The 16,078-nt window shown below is 44.5% G+C and overlaps 1 protein-coding gene across 3 annotated transcripts in view; it reads right to left on the bottom strand.

Annotated features, from left to right (window-relative positions):
- REEP2 (receptor accessory protein 2) overlaps positions 1–15,652 on the bottom strand; it is a 65,838-nt gene extending 50,186 nt beyond the window's left edge. The window contains exons 1-3 of one of the 3 annotated variants that reach the window (XM_083182190.1): positions 15,422–15,652; positions 6,569–6,641; positions 76–152 (exon numbers count right to left, since the gene is read on the bottom strand). In XM_083182190.1, the coding sequence (XP_083038316.1) occupies positions 76–152; positions 6,569–6,641; positions 15,422–15,453 (182 nt within the window). In that variant the 5' untranslated portion in view covers positions 15,454–15,652. The remainder of the gene's footprint in view (positions 1–75; positions 153–6,568; positions 6,642–15,421) is intronic. The other 2 variants (XM_083182189.1, XM_083182191.1) reach the window with 2 other exon arrangements.
- Positions 15,653–16,078: the final 426 nt, after the last annotated feature.

Below are 16,078 nucleotides of genomic sequence, written 5' to 3'. Positions count from 1 at the left end.
ATCAGAGGGGACATTTAAGAAACAGAACAGTATATTTGTATACATTTACAGCCAGCATTGTATCCTACTACTTACCAAGACAGGATAATATCAGTTAAGGTTTCAGCAGTTGTAAAAAAGGCAAATACAATCCAGTACATCATCCATTTCACCTGCAAGAAGACAGCCAATATTTATCAATTCCCACTTATGACAAAGCAGTATGCTTGTAGTTTCAATTATATTTCATAAGTAATTGCTATAAATCAAGTGTCAGGGTTGATTATATTAACTCTAATTATAGTAATAATAATTTGTTTGCAACAAAGGAGAAGCATAAGTACCGGTGATTTATGCAATTTTACAAATATATGCCCATTCTACCATCTGGTACTGTACATTCCAGAGACAACCCCTTCAGGGATGCGTTTGGGATTCTGACGTTCAGAAAACAGACAGGAAGGAATCACATTAGGGGCAGGTAAGTATACCCCCCCCCCCCCAGAGCTTAACCCTAACAAACCCCAACCACCCACAGCTTGACCCTAACCCCTCCCCTGCAGTGCCTAATCCTAAACCCTGTACCTCCCTGTCTAAAACTGACCACCCCCACAGACTATCTAAACCTAACCTTCCCCACTAGTGCTTAACCCTATCCCCCTTACTAAACCGAACTCCCTGCCCTGCAGCCTTGCCCTATTCCCTCTTTCTAAGTGCAGCCTTACCTTCCAAGTGCCTAAACCCGACCCCTCCTTCCCCAGCCTAATCCTAACTACTTATGTTCGGTATCCTGGCAGTTGGTATTCCAGCTCAGGCATCCTAACTGATGTTGGGATTACAGTGACTGTATCGTGGTGGTAGTTGGGATACCGGCGTCGGTATTATGTATGCTGGCATTCTGACCACCGGGATGCTAATCGCATCCCACCTTTCTACCTGCCTCTATTGTTTCCTGCACATGCGGAACAGCATGAATGTCATGCGGTGAATGTCTCATTAGTGATATGATGTCAATTTGGGGAGGTGGGCACACACAGTGGGAAAAAGAGGAGAGAAAGGGATCTGCAAGTTCGTCCTCGATCAGAATGGGATTATTCAGTAAATACTTGCCTGATCTGGGAATCTAAACTACCTTCTCAGGAGTCCAGAAGATTTATCAATATTCTAGAGTCTAGCAGGCATTCTGGTAGAGTAAAACACTGGTAGAGTAGAACAATGGTAGAGTACAACACTATGGCGTATAGTGTGATAGCTAGAACTGAATCATCACCTTGGTTTTCACCGAACACTGACATTAGGGAGAGTGACAGACTCTCTTGGGACTTCAGGAGATCACCTACTTTTAGGCATCTATCAGAAATTATGGGAAAGTTTGCATACTCTTCTCCACAAAGTTCATCAGAATAGCTGGCAAGTGAGACCGTGACTCACAGAATATAAGTTCTTGAGCTGAATCTCACTCTTACATTCTTTGCAGAGAATAATAAGCGAGGGGGTAGCCATTTTCCTGTAGAACGCTTAAATGTATTGATCAGGAGATCATCATGTGCTCTGCAACTGCTTCTGTCTGACCAAACTTCAGGGAGATTGCTGGTTACATGGAGCTGTCACTGTATAAAACTGCTAGCACAAGTAGAAGTGTTATGTTGCAAATAAATCTAACTTAGGGTCTTTACAAGGAAATAGACACTTCGCCCCTGGATAAATAAGCTCAAGTCTGGAACGGATCTTCTCTTTATGGCTATTGGTTTATTACGTACTAAAAGGCACATCATGATCCCTATACTGAGCACCATCAATGGTTGGTATACTCTCATAGTACATAGATCTTGAGCTGCATTCAACAACATACTAAATTGAAGCCGTCATGTGGAATAAAGATAATTAGTGAACACTAAATGGATCGGAACTGCTACTTCGTGACTTTCTTGCAGTTCACTATGATCACTGTGCACTTTCCTAAGCTAATGCTATGATCACCTAAGGAATATGGCTATGCATATGCCAGCAAAAGAGGAAATAATATTGAAACTGTTCATATATTAATGGTTTTTAAATAAAACATTTACAGGCTGATGCACAGTTGACCAACTGTCAGACACAATTGTTCCTGCACTGCGTGCATAGATCTAAGGGGTTTATTCTGGTTGATTCGCTTGGATGCGAATTCACATCCTTGTGAGTCAACTAGAACCCACCCTGCAAGTGGTGGAACGGTGGCCCACCATTCGCAAGTCGTGTACGTTCGAATGGCATGCGAATGGATGATTTACATATACAGTAGGAACCTCCTACATTTTTCAATGGTCACCGACCATCGAAAGATGTGGTGCACACACGCATATATAAAGTGACTCTCAGGTCACTTTTATATGCGTGTACATTCTCAGTGAAATGGGCAGGCAGTACTCCCGTATGGTCCTACCCAGACACCGTGGAGGTCTGGATCTTCCTGACCTGCCGGCATACCAAGATGCCTGCATCTTGGCGCAATTGAAATACTGGATAACTCCCCTCACTTCTCCCTGGGTTTCAATTGAACAAACTAAATGTTCCAGATACCCCCTCACAGATATCCTGTGGACTCCAAAGCAGTTACGGCCACCAAACTTACCCTTACTCCCCTCTACCTCCTCTGCTATACGCACATGGGACAAGTTGGTTGCCAAACTGCCTGACTTTAGCCCCCCTATTGCAGCATTGTCATTGACAGCCATTGCCAGACTGGTTCCCAACTTGAACTTATCCCCATGGCTCCAGTGTAATATACGGGTACTAGGTGACCTGTTAGACGGAACTAATTTGCTCACATTCCCTCAGCTTCAGGACCGCTTTGCCATCCCATCCAGGGAAATGTTTCATTATATTCAGATCAGACACTGGTTCCAGAACCTGCCACGCCCCTCGCATCCCCCTAGTGCTGTAGCTAACTCTGTCCTATCCCGTTTAACTTCAACCAGGGCGGGTGGGGAAATCTCTTTCTGGTATGACATAATAGTCAACTTGCCCAAATCTAAAAAATCCAATGCTCAACTTCGCTGGGAGAAAGATCTGGACATCACAATATCGGATTCCCAGTGGGAACGTATCTTCAGCTCGTCCTTTCAAATGTCCAAGTGCTTGAACCACGCAGAGATGCATGTTAAACTGCTTAACAGATTATATCTCACACCTGATAGGCTACACACCTACTGGCCGTCTTGCTCCAAACAGTGCTGGAGGGGATGCGGCGAGGTAGGCCACCTCTATCATGTCTTTTGGTCCTGCCCCCTATTGCGTAATTACTGGATGGAGGTCTTCCAGTTGATCAATAAGGTCATGGGCCTCGCCCTCAACCCAGCCCCAACAATAGCATTACTGCACCTCTACCCTCCGGAAGTCCCACCCCATTGTAGATACTTGCTGGGACAAATGTGTATAGCGGCAAGGGCCACACTAGCCCAAGCATGGAAAAATCCTTTGCCCCCCCTGGTGATAAAAGTTTTTCATAAAATCCAATTCCACTTTACGATGGAAACCGAATTTGTCCCATATTCCTCCACACCATCCTCCCCAATTGTGAAATGGATGGCCTGGCATAACTATGTTACAGATGGTGAGGGAGCGGCTTTGGTATCCCAACCCTCTGGGTCATCCCCTCTGCAGTTCAGTCTGAACGAACCACCTGCCACCTGAGGTTGTCGGGGGTATACTTCCTATTTCCTATGTTTTTATCAAAATGTCTTATTCTTTGACTGAACACTGTATTGAGCTCTTTATTGTTATATATTGCCTCCTTGTACTGATACTGTGTGCATCCCACACCCGTGTTTTTCTTTTTTTTGTGTGTGTGTGTCCCCTCCCAATCTTTATTTTTCTGTATCCTATTACTTTTGTTTGTTGAAAATTCAATAAAATATATTAATGGTAAATGGGCAGGCAGAAGACATCTGATGATGTCAGCTGCCTGCCCCCGGCGCCCACATTTTACAGTACAAAGACAGAGAAAGTCTGTGTAATTTTTCACAATATCTGATGCGCAACTGTTGCGCCCGACACAGGTTACTATTCCCAATCCTAGTTCACGTTAATGGTAAATGATGAAGTTAGAAAGAAAAATAAAGATAACTTGTGTCGGCCATATCTGAGTCGACATTAAGCAAGGTCTACCTTTTACATGTCAAACTTTTGACCCTGTTGATATTTTGCATGTCGACAATTTGGGGTCAACCTAGTAACTATCTACAGTATCTTTTATACTGTAAATGTATCAACCAGATACCAACTTAATGTATATTCTCCTGTATGCATCGTGGTATACGGTCACTAGGTCGACATTAATTAGGGCGACCACTGAAGTCGACAGGCCTTAGGTCAACACATTCAAAAGGTCGACATGGTCATAAGGTTTACACAAGCATTCGTTTGACATGGGCAAGGTAGACAGTCAAAAAAGTCACTTTTTGTGAACCGACGCATGCCGACAGCCGGTATTTCCTGCCCTACCATCCACTAGGGCATGGAGGGAGAACAGAATAGTGTGGCAAGCGTAGCAAGGGGACGCAGTGCAACAATACAGTGTCCATGTCAACAGTGCCGACATTCGGGAAAAAACCTATGAAAAACCCATGTCGACCTTTTGACTGTCTACCTTGCCCATATCGACCTAATGCTTGTGTGAACCTAAGGAGCCTGTCGACCTTTTGAAGGTGTCGACCTAAGACCTGTTGACCTTCAGTGGTCGACCTAATGAAAGTCAACCTTCTTTTGGTCAACCTAATGATCCCAACCCATGCGGCGTTATGGCACATCTGCATGCGGACTGACCCTATCTCTGTACACTTGTCGCAGGATGTAGCAAGCATCGCAATATTAATGTGTGATACATCACACCACTTACCTTATACATAGCAGCATTTAAAAATTCCATATGCATGACGTCTGCACTTACAAACGCAAAGGACAGTTGTATGCAGTGGGAGGAGTCATGGATTTATGACCCAGGAGCAATTCTGCTCATGAGCTGCCATTGGCCAAGGATCTAATGGAATCCCTCTTGGGGAATTAAGCAAAATGAAGCCCAAAGACTTCTATAGGCAATGCCATCTATAGATGGCACTATCTATATGTGGGTAAAAGGTCCAGAAGTCTTGCTTCCTAAGGCTGGAAACATTTGGGCAGTGGTAAGTGGAGCTGCTGCGACTGAACTATGGCCCTTATTCATATCTGATTGCAGTACAAATTTGTTTGGAAAATGGGCAAAACCATGTGCACTGCAGGTGGGGCAGATGTAACATGTGCAGAGAGAGTTACATTTGGGTGGGGTGAGTTGAAACTGAAATCTAAATTGCAGTGTAAAAATAATGCAGCCAGTATTTACCCACAGAAACAAAATAACTCACACAAATTTAACTCTCTCTGCACATGTTACATCTGCCCCACCTGCAGTGCACATGGTTTTGCCCATTCTCCAAACAAATTTGTACTGCGATCAGATCTGAATAAAGGCCTATGTGGGGCACTGCATCGCCTGCCTGTCTACTTTGCTCAGTGCAAACACGTGCAAAATATGTTCTACAGGTGGACTCTGCCTTAGCCCCTAAGTATATACAATAAAGAGCTGAAAACTGAATTATTCATTAAGTTTAAAAAAAGTAATAAGCAGACAAGGAAAACATAAAACAGCAGGGCAAGACCTTCTGAAAACCAGATGGAAAAGCTATAAGGGGAAACATATGTTATAGATATATGTACTCTGTTCCGTACTATATTCCGTATTGGAGACAGGTTAGGATGGCTATGGATGGCAGCCCCACACCCTTGCATGTTGCTGTTTGTTGTTCTAAAGCAATGTTGCATGGATTTTTAAAGAAAAATCAATAGGAGCTTCAATAGAAACAAACATTGCTTATAGTATGTACACACGCATACCTCCCAACTTCTGTGATGATGAAATAGGGACGGGCGGGCGTATGCAAATGAGGGTGCGGCTTATGCTAATTCACCGCGACCTCATTTTCATACGAGAATAGATGCTAATATTCTATTAGATTAGGGGGGGGTCTCCCAACTGCCACCCCCCGCAGCGGGACAATGCCTGCCGCGGGTGGGACAGCGGGACAGGACCCGAAAATCGGGACTGTCCCGCTGTAATCGTGACAGTTGGGAGGTATGCACACGGTTACATCGGAAGCCAAATCGCATGCAAATCGCATGCTTTTTTAGGGTTTCCCAGCCCGATGCGCACTCTCGTGTGAGTGCATATCGGCAGCCAGATAGAGAGGGCAGGCAAGACTATATAGTGCAGATCTGCACTATATAGTGTAAATTGTGCCCCTCTGGCATGCCGTGAGATGCGAGTCCCGATGCGATCTGATCGTGACGGGACTCGCATCTCACAGCAGTATCTGCCGGGTGTACACACCTTTGCGGAATGATTTTGATACTTATGCAGAGATTTAAAACAAAAATATGAGCAACTTGGTCTACACAAATCACAATGCTGAATACATTTGGTGTACCGTACATTTACTTTATAACATTTAGAACATGCATTAATTTACTTTTATACAGAGCAAAACAAAAGAAAATACAAGCTATTAAAACTTACATATTCTTTCACATTTTTTGTCTTGACAGCTTTGTATGATGAGTAAGCTGGATATAAAGTGCCAAACAGCAACCTAAAAAAATAAAATACACCAATATAAAGTACTTCAGGAAATGTAACAGTAGATCAAACATAATTTTATGAATAATGCTTAAAAAAATGTGAAGGGTAAAGACACTGTATACATAAATATGCAAACTTAGTATTAGGGACCCACCAGAAATGAGGTCACCGTGAAGCTGGTTGGTGGGCAAATATGTCTTGGTCAATTAATATACCAAGAACCTCTATTATTAATTAATAATATGGAGTGTGCATCTGCACCATGTATTTTTCTTTGCAGAACTACAAGTCCCAGCATGATAGCACCTCATGTATATAAGGTGTGCATTCTAAGATCCCCCCCATATATAAACATTTTTTTGAATGTGATAAAATATTTTCAGGCTCCTCCACTATTATAAAATAAATGCCCCATGGCACACACAGGTGTACAAAAAAGACCATAGATATAACCTGGCAGCACTATAATGATATTGAATGTATGTCCTGGACAAGGAGTGTCGGCCTAATCTTTCCTCTGTTACTGGAATAACAAATAGATTAGATCCTGGGATGGAGCACACATTTCTGCTGACAGGACAAAGGCATTTCTAGAGAACTACAGCTATTAACACGTCAGATTAACTCCTTCATACAGAAAACAATACAAAAAAACAGTGGATTTAAAAACGTTTTGTGAGCAGAAATAAAAAACAAAAAATATATATAATAATAATAATGTCTAAATAATTCAAGATTAAACAAAAATATGACAAGTTACTACAGTATTGTGCAATTATATTAATCAAATGATTATGTTCAATACCAATAGACAGGAAGCCCTAATCCATGCATCTCAAAAACAATGCCACAATAAGCCAGTGTAAAAGGCTCAATGGAGAGCAAATTAACTCTATGGTGTAAATTTACTAAAATGAGACTTCTATTGAAGATGGGATTCAGAGGCAGATTTATTGAGCTCGGTGGAGTGATAAAGTGTCCGGTTTTTTTAACCGGCCAATCAACTACTAACTGTGAAGTTACAGCAGGGTTGCCGACTCCCCCGGAATGTCCGTGAGACTCCCGGAATCCTGGGACATCTCACGGACTCCGGGGAGAGGACCCTTTTCTCCCGGAGCTGCCTCTTTGCCTGCGTGATGCGTACAGCGCATGCGCAAGATAACGGCGATGACACTGCGTTGGCAGCATCAATGTGTACAATAACATGCAATTGTCTACATCAAAATGACTTCTTAACTGAAGACACTTTTTGCATGTATTTAACCACTGTCAGTGCCATTCTCTGGTGATGTTAATAACATGCCATTTTAGAAATAGCATCGCCCCCTGGCGACGCAAGGCCCATCCCTCGGCGACACAAGGCCTGCCCCTCGGTGATACAAGGCCCGCCCCTTGGTGACACAAGGCCCGCCCCCTGGATTTTATTTTTCTCCCTGAAATGATTTTTCAAAAGTAGGCAACCCTGAGTTACAGGCTTGGTTTGAAAAATAACAGGTAGGGGCTGATTGGCCGGTGATAAAAACCAGACACTTATCACTTCACCGAGCTTAATAAATCTACCCCTCAGGACCAGATGTATCAAGCTTTAAAAAGTGATAAAATGGAGAGGGATAAACAGCCAGCCAATCAGCTCCTTACAGGATGGGTTTGAAAAATGACAGGTAGAAGCTGATTAGCTGGTTATTTATCACTCTCCACTTTATCACTTTTTTGAAGCTTGATACATCTAGCACTCAATTTCTTATCTTCTAGAAGGTGCTAAATAAATAATACATAGAATCTGAATGGTTGCTATAGTTCACACTATGGAGGGGGCAGCGATTGGAGCAGTACCAGCGCTATGCACTGCATCCTCCCCCGCCCCCTATGAAGCTCCAACGCGCCCCTACATGACATCATTGCCGGTTTGCTGATGCCATCTGAACAGACTGCACATGCAGAGTCGCAACGGGACTGAACTGTTTCAAAGTCCCGATGTGACCCTGCATTTGCGGTTTGAAAGCAGTATAACTGTATTAGTCCATTCCTATTACAGGACCGGACTGAATGCAAGCATTTTTTCAAAGTTTGTAATTAGTTTTATGGTACTTGTTTAGTTTCAAGGTGGCAGCTCTACGCTAAGCTGACAACGTAGCTTAGGCTACGTTGTCAGCGTAGCAGGCGCCGCTGTGAAACTACACTGGGACCAGGGTGGTGGGTGGCAGATTGAGCAGGGTGGGTTTTATACTTACCGATCCCCGCGGGCAACGGTCACGGGCGACGGGCGGCAGCTTTCAGTCCCCCTCCTCTGGCAGTCACTCCCGGCGCATTGCCACTGGGGGTGCATCACATGGTTTCCCTGGTCCACCAGCGGCACTACGCTAATTGCTTACATTGTACGCTTGCAGTGCCGGAGGAGGGGGACTTAACAATGGCGCCGGGGAGTGACTGCCGGAGGAGGGGGTCCCATCGGTGGATCGCGGGAACCCAGCGGATGCTGTGGCCGGGCCGGAGGAGGGTAAGTATAACGCACAACACACACACATTTCCCCCACTATCCACGTCATACCCCCAGTATCCACATCGGCGTGGAGTTGACTTTATAAAGTGTGGCGAGCGCAGCGAGACAACGAGCCCGAAGCGTGGTGAGCAGACGCGTATTTGTGTCCCCTCGCGGGGCTCCCTGCACTTTATAAACTCAACTCCACGCTGACGTGGATACTGGGGTATGACGTGGATAGTGGGGATATTAACCATTGTTTAGTTTCAGGGCTACAGAAGCAGTTACGTAGTTTACGTAGGTAGCATAGTGCTGTATTGGTATTCTCAATACAGCACTACGTAAACTTCGTAACTCCTGCCATGAAATTAAACAAGTACCAGTTTTGTTAATAGATTAGAAGTGGGAGGTGACTGGCACCCCTTGGAAGTGGGGACACATGGGGAAGTTTGGGACACGTAAGGGGGGACAGAGTCTGATATTATGTGGGTGTAATTTACAGGAAGAGGGAGGACTAATTACCATATGGGACATTTGTGGCAAATTAAGATGGGACAGATGTTAAATGTACAGGAAGATATAGATTTGGGTTACAGCTAAAAGTAGTCAGTATTTACTCTGACTACAAAAAATATATAAGTGTACAAAGTATTTGAATTGATACCAGCGCTAGAAAGGTAATCCTTAGAGATTTTTCAAAGTATAGTCCAATAGCCAAAATAGGACAGTATTCATGTAGGAGATCATCTAGTCTGGAAGATGCCTGACCCTCTCCTTCAGGGAGAAAATGCTCTGTTCCTGGACTTCCCTGGACTTCCTTTAACAGGGAAGTCCAGGAAGAGGGCATTTTCTCCCTGAAGACATTCAGGGAGAAATTAAGCATTGAGGGAGAGCATTTTCTCCCTGAAGGGGAGCATTTTCTCCCTGAAGGGGAGGGCACAAACCGTGTTGCCCAGGGCCCCCACAAACATTAACCCGGCCCTGTATATAGGACGTAGGTACTGGCACTTCAAATAATTAAAGAAGCTGCATATAGAAGCTATATACACATACATCCCTCTGCACCTCACTCTGTAGGACTGTAGGAGACATCACAGTCTCAGTGCTGCCTCTGGTTAAAAACCCTCCCATGACTAGGCTGCTGCTGCTGTCCTCCATGGGCCTGAGAAGCATGTAATGAGCTCCACCAATCAGAGCTCAGCACAAACCTCTCAGCCTCTTCCCTCTTCTACAAAGTGTCATGGGACTTGGTCAACTCCCGGTAATGCACTGCACACTTGTGCAGTAAGTGTGCCTTGGCACTCCATGCTCAGCACCATTAATCATTGTCACATTGGCAGATATGTGAAGCTGCAGCACTAGCCCACTCCCATGCACAAAACCTTTAGCTAAAAAAAAAAAAATTTAATAATGTTTTAAAAAAAATACATGCCAACCAGAGGGGGGCCCTAGCTAGGGGGGCCCAGGGGTACTGACCCCTTTTGCCCCTGCTTTAATCCGGCCCTTGGTCCACTCAGGTCAAAAATGCATCGAAAAACTGGATCACAGCTGAGAAATCATTTGTGTAGTTTATCCCTAATTGTATTGTTAACTTTACCGACATTACAGCTACTGTATTTTTAAACCCTTCATCTCAGTTACAAGCGTGATACTATTACAGTAAATAATATCTGTATAAATAGCAATTTGTGATGCCATCACTTTAGTAATGGTCATGCCATTTAATTGTAGTGTATGATGCAGAGGGTCTGTGTTGGTGGGTGTGTGTTCCTGAGTTGCCGTCCATCTTTATTTGATGTACCTGTTTAACATCAGTACAGATGGAAGCTATTTTAATGTGTGTATTCGTTTTAATAAATTGTGTTTATCATGGTAATGCTTTATTAGTCTGCCTTATTGTCTGGAGACCAATAAAAAAACATCTGAAGAATAATAATGGTTTTCCCAAGCGGAGTTCATGCTGATTCCATCCTTTATTTCTGTAAGCATATTGATTAAAGGGGGTGTCACTGTAGCTTCCCTGTGTTAGCCTGCATTTCATACGGAGAAAATACTATCACTTTACATGTGGGTTTGAACCTGTCACAGTTTACAATTTCTACCCTCAAGATGTAAACACACAAAAGTACATACAATCTGCATACAACCGGTCGGAATTGGATCTAAATTGACAGAATCGTGCCCTAGTCGTCCTGGTGTGTACCCAGCATTACACCAGTGATTTCTATGTGTAAGACAGATCTGCTGATTTGTGGGAACAGCATTGTGGAATATTAGGAGCACCTGAGAACTAGGGATGGCCATAGACCATCGATGGTTAGAAATCATCGATGGTTTATGGCCGATGTCGAATAGTTTTGCCATCGATGGGGGAGAACCAGATAGTTTCCCACCATCGATGTACAGCTTAAACGAATAGTTTCGTTTTTGCTTTTTCCCTACAGTGCAGGGACACTGAGCATAGCTCCGCCCCCAACACCTGTGAAGCCCCGCCCCCACATTTTGATTGGCCCACAGGCCACTCAATCAGAGAAAATGGATGACCATCGATATGCAAAAATATCGATGGTTATCCATAGAATGGTTATACACTATCGATGGGCTGTTGTACTTTTGCCATCGATGGCAAAGGCAACGATGGCCATCCCTACTGAGAACCAAAATGTTTTAGTTATCACATTAGTGAGAATACAGTCAACAGGTCGACATTATCTAGGTTGACAATCCCCAGATCAACCACTTATAGTTGACAGTGACTAGGTCAACATATGCATAAGGTCGACATGAACATGGTCGACACATGACAAGGTCAACATGGGTTTTTCATGATTTTATTTTTTATAACTGACTCTACCAAGCCAGTGGACATGGAGGCGGAATATATTAGTGTGCCAAGTGCAGCAAGGCACTGTGCCCGAAGCATGGTGAGTTTAGCCAGCCATGCGAGGGAATGCCATACATTGGGCGGGATGTTGTAACATCCGCGGCCCCCTTCGCCGGCTACCGCATTTTTAATAACGGCATATGCTATAACATATGCCGTTATTCATGCAAGGGACAGCTCTTGCGGTAAGAGCTGTCCCTTGCGATGCGGTGCCGGCACTGGACTTCCGGGTCTGTGACCCGGGAGTCCATCTGCGCATGCGCAGACCCCGGCGCCGGCCGCAGGACACGCTGGGAGGGATCCGTGACGGATCCCTCAAACAGCGCTGCGGTAAGAAGCCCATAGGCTTCTGCAGGGATTCGCCAGCTTTAGCTGGCGATTCCCTCCGCAGCGCTGACACTGCGGAGGCGCCATATAGCATATAGAAATGCGGTAGAAACCCCGAAAACGGGGTTTTTACCGCATTTCTGCTATATAGCATCCCGCCCATTGTACGTTGTCCATGTCGACATGGGTACCAAAAAACAATTAAAAACCTTTTCATGTGTAGACCATGTCCATGTTGACCTTTTGCTTGTGTCGACCTTCTGTCAGTGTCAACCATTTGTAGGTGTTGACCTAGAGATTGTTAGCCTAGACATTGTCCACCAATTATCCCAGAACCACTTTAGTGTTCATTATAATTATTTGTGTTAGCCAGAAAAAAAGCACCACTAAGGACGTTTGTTGTAAAATAAACATTGAAAATCCCTGAAGTCAGTGGTTCCCAAACTGTGCGCCTAGGCTCCCTGGGGTGCCTCGGGACACTTGCAGGGGTGCCTCAGGTTGGTCGTCCAGGACCAATTCAATTTATTTATGATCAATTATTTCTGGGCAAAACCAGTGCTGGTGGCTGCCAATCATAAAATGTGTACAATCAGAACCAAATCCTGCCCTTTACCACATATCTGAACCTAAGAAGCACATATAAACACAATCTACTTCATTTGATATATTTTTGTTGGGGGCCTAGGGGTGCCTTGGAAAAATTCTGATACTCTAGGGTGCCATGATCAGAAAAATAATGGGAACCCCTGCCTTAAGTATTCCCTATCACAAAATCAGTTCTGCCCATGGTGCAGAACTTTTCTTATAAGCACCCTTAAGCCCTGTACACACGGGGCGATATATCGCTCGGTGTTCCGTTTGCATCAGCGACCGGATATGGGGTGCCGGATGGGTTCCCGACAGTCGGGATCCCGACAGTAATTTACCCGACGTCGGCATCCCGACTGTCAAAACGCCGGCAGCCGGGTGACCGACGGCCACCCGCTATTTTCCCATAGAGGGAGAATAGAATAGGTGGCTCGCGTAACGAGCCACCGTGCCCGCAGCGTGGCGAGCCCGCAAGGGGCTTTTTTGCACTCGCCATGCTGTCTGACTCCAGGCAGTCGGGATCCCAACGTCGGGATAATGACTGTCGGGATCCCGACTGTCGGAGTCCCATACCACACCCCCGGAGATGGTCGCTGATGAAAAAGAAACTGCCGGGGGAGCCCGGCAGTGGAAATCAGCTGGTCGCAGGAGCAAGCTCAGCGACCATATTGCCAGCGATATTTGCAATAATCGCCCCCCGTGTGTATGCACCATTAGAGCTAGTGCTGTTAATTTCACCTTCTCTGTAATGCATTGCTATGCCACATGTTGGCAACTTCAGAATGCTGATTTGGTGTCTAGGCTTCTCTATTATCCATATTCCCTGGGACCCTTTTCCATGGGGTTCTGTCACTGGTTACCATACCCTTCCTTTCTTGGTATGTGTTCCGTCATGCCATCCCCACTCGTCTGGCACTTGATCACCTTCCCCTGGGCTCCTGTGGCTGCACCATCCCATTTCTATCAAGGCTCCCACTCCCCTGTACATGGACACCCGCTCCCCTGCTTAAAGTAAATTTAAACATTTATTTATGTGGCTTTTTACATTTTACATGGTGTGTTTATTGTGCTCAGGTTTTTTCTTTCCTTCATAAAGAAAAATTAAACACTAACATTCATTATTTATAAGGTAAAACACATGTGGCCCTTATTCTGGTTCACTCGTAAAGGTCTATATTGCAGTGTAAAAATAAAGCAGTCAGTATTTTCCCTGCACAGAAACAAAAAAACTCTCCCAAATCTAATTCTCTCTGCACATGTTACATCTGCCCCCCCCCCTGCAGTGCACATGGTTTTGTCCATTTGAGAAGGAATTTGCCTTTGCAAGTGAACCAGAATAACCCCACTGCTCCCTTACAGCACAGCAGTAATATACTTACAAAAGCACTTGTGCTATGGGTTACTCTGTTCCAGTACAGTACTTTGTGATTTAGGATTTCCTCAAAATCTACAGTATCATTATAATTCAACTCTAGATTTAAAATTCATATTGTTGTATATATAAAAACAAAAATAATTTTCCACAAATAAAATAACTTAAGAATATGAAAATGGACAAATGCACCACTGCATGTTACAGATGTTACAGAAATTTGCAGGAATAGGGCGGCCAGAACAACAAGAACAGTTGTGGATGGGAGAGTTGGGTGGGCTTTCCACAGTAATATTATTTAGATAAGTGGTCCAAGCTGTAGAAGGTACATTTAGGGAGTTGGTTCCAGCTTTATAAATAGGTAAGCAGCATTAATCTGCTCACTGAAATGACAATCTGTTTCAGATATGGTGAAGTCCAGGCCGTATTGTGATTTTCACACATTTCACCTTCTGCATGGAAATCATTTCTAGGAGCATGATGAATATCAACCTAATAACTAATTGAATAGATACAAGAAGTTACAATGGGTAGTATATTAATTAAATAAAGAAGGTGATCAAAAATATAAGCAGGCAGGACTAGAAGGATTTACTTTCTACACCGTTCACTTATTATTACCGCGGTGTTTGCAAGGATGGGTAAATGGATGGATTGCACACCTTATATAATGCACTTGGCGGGCACTTGGATGTATGGGCCTACTGTACCTCGCTTCCGTTTTGTAAGTGAGCAGCCTTAATCTAGGAATTATTTATCTGAGTGTGCTTCCTTTCCAGCTGCATGCTACCAAGGTACACCCTGTGCTTGTGTGATTAGAAGACAGGGCCTTCTACTAATTATCATCCCAATACCTACAATGTCTTACATGTGTTTATATAAATTAGCACATGATGTACCCAATGTCAATACACAGTATTAGCATAATAACTCGTTGCTGGGGGATGCCTGTGTCCATCCTGTGCAGGTCAGCATAATCCATACACAACACATCAGCATCATGTACACAAGGCAAATACTCCTGCACATCCTGGATGAGTTGTCATGCAGGCACCGCTCCCATGCACACACGCACACACACATATGTAAATAGAGTGACCAGGGGCTGCATAGCATCACACAGTCCAATACGGTACTTACACCACCAGTCTGGAGATGATCCAGGATACCATCCTGACTGTCCCCGGAGGGAGTCCCGGGTGGCGGGCACAGGCCCCGGGTGCAGCGCTGGGCGGCGGAGGGATGGGGGTGAGCAGCTCCCGGGCAGGGAGGGGGAGAGGGGATAACAACCCCGGAGCCGGTTAAAAGCCTCCGTACAGGCAATGTCTCACTCTCTGCAGCAATCCAGGGGGCGTGGCTGACTCTTAAAGGCTACTCTGCGATGAGGCACTTTTTCTCGGAGGACAATAAAAGCAGATGCAGGCAGATCACCGCAGCAGGGGAGTGAGGACCAGTCAGTGAGAGGATGAGAGGAGCACGTTGCCTTTAACGCCATTCTAGGGATGGCTACTCAGCTACAAGTTCATTTAGGATCCAAATGCGCTGAAGAAGACGAGGCTGCCGCTGTAGTTATCTTAATAGTATTATTATTCAACAACCTTCTTATTCACTTCTTTTACCTTCTCTGGCTTCTTATTCACTTCTTATTCCTGCTTCAGCTACTTATTCACTTATTTCTGCTCCAGCTTCTTATTCAGAACATGCTACATTAAATCTATAAAGTAAAGTTTGATCACTAAAGGCCCCCATACATTTGCATGCAATACCCCTTCTGGGAGGCGAAGAGTGGCAGGATAG

The sequence above is a fragment of the Crinia signifera genome, chromosome 4 (assembly GCF_055691185.1).
Source record: "Crinia signifera chromosome 4, ASM5569118v1, whole genome shotgun sequence".
NCBI classification, from domain to species: Eukaryota; Metazoa; Chordata; class Amphibia; order Anura; family Myobatrachidae; genus Crinia; species Crinia signifera.
The sequence above is the reverse complement of the archived record's forward strand: the minus strand, read 5'-3'. Positions and strand labels throughout refer to the sequence as shown.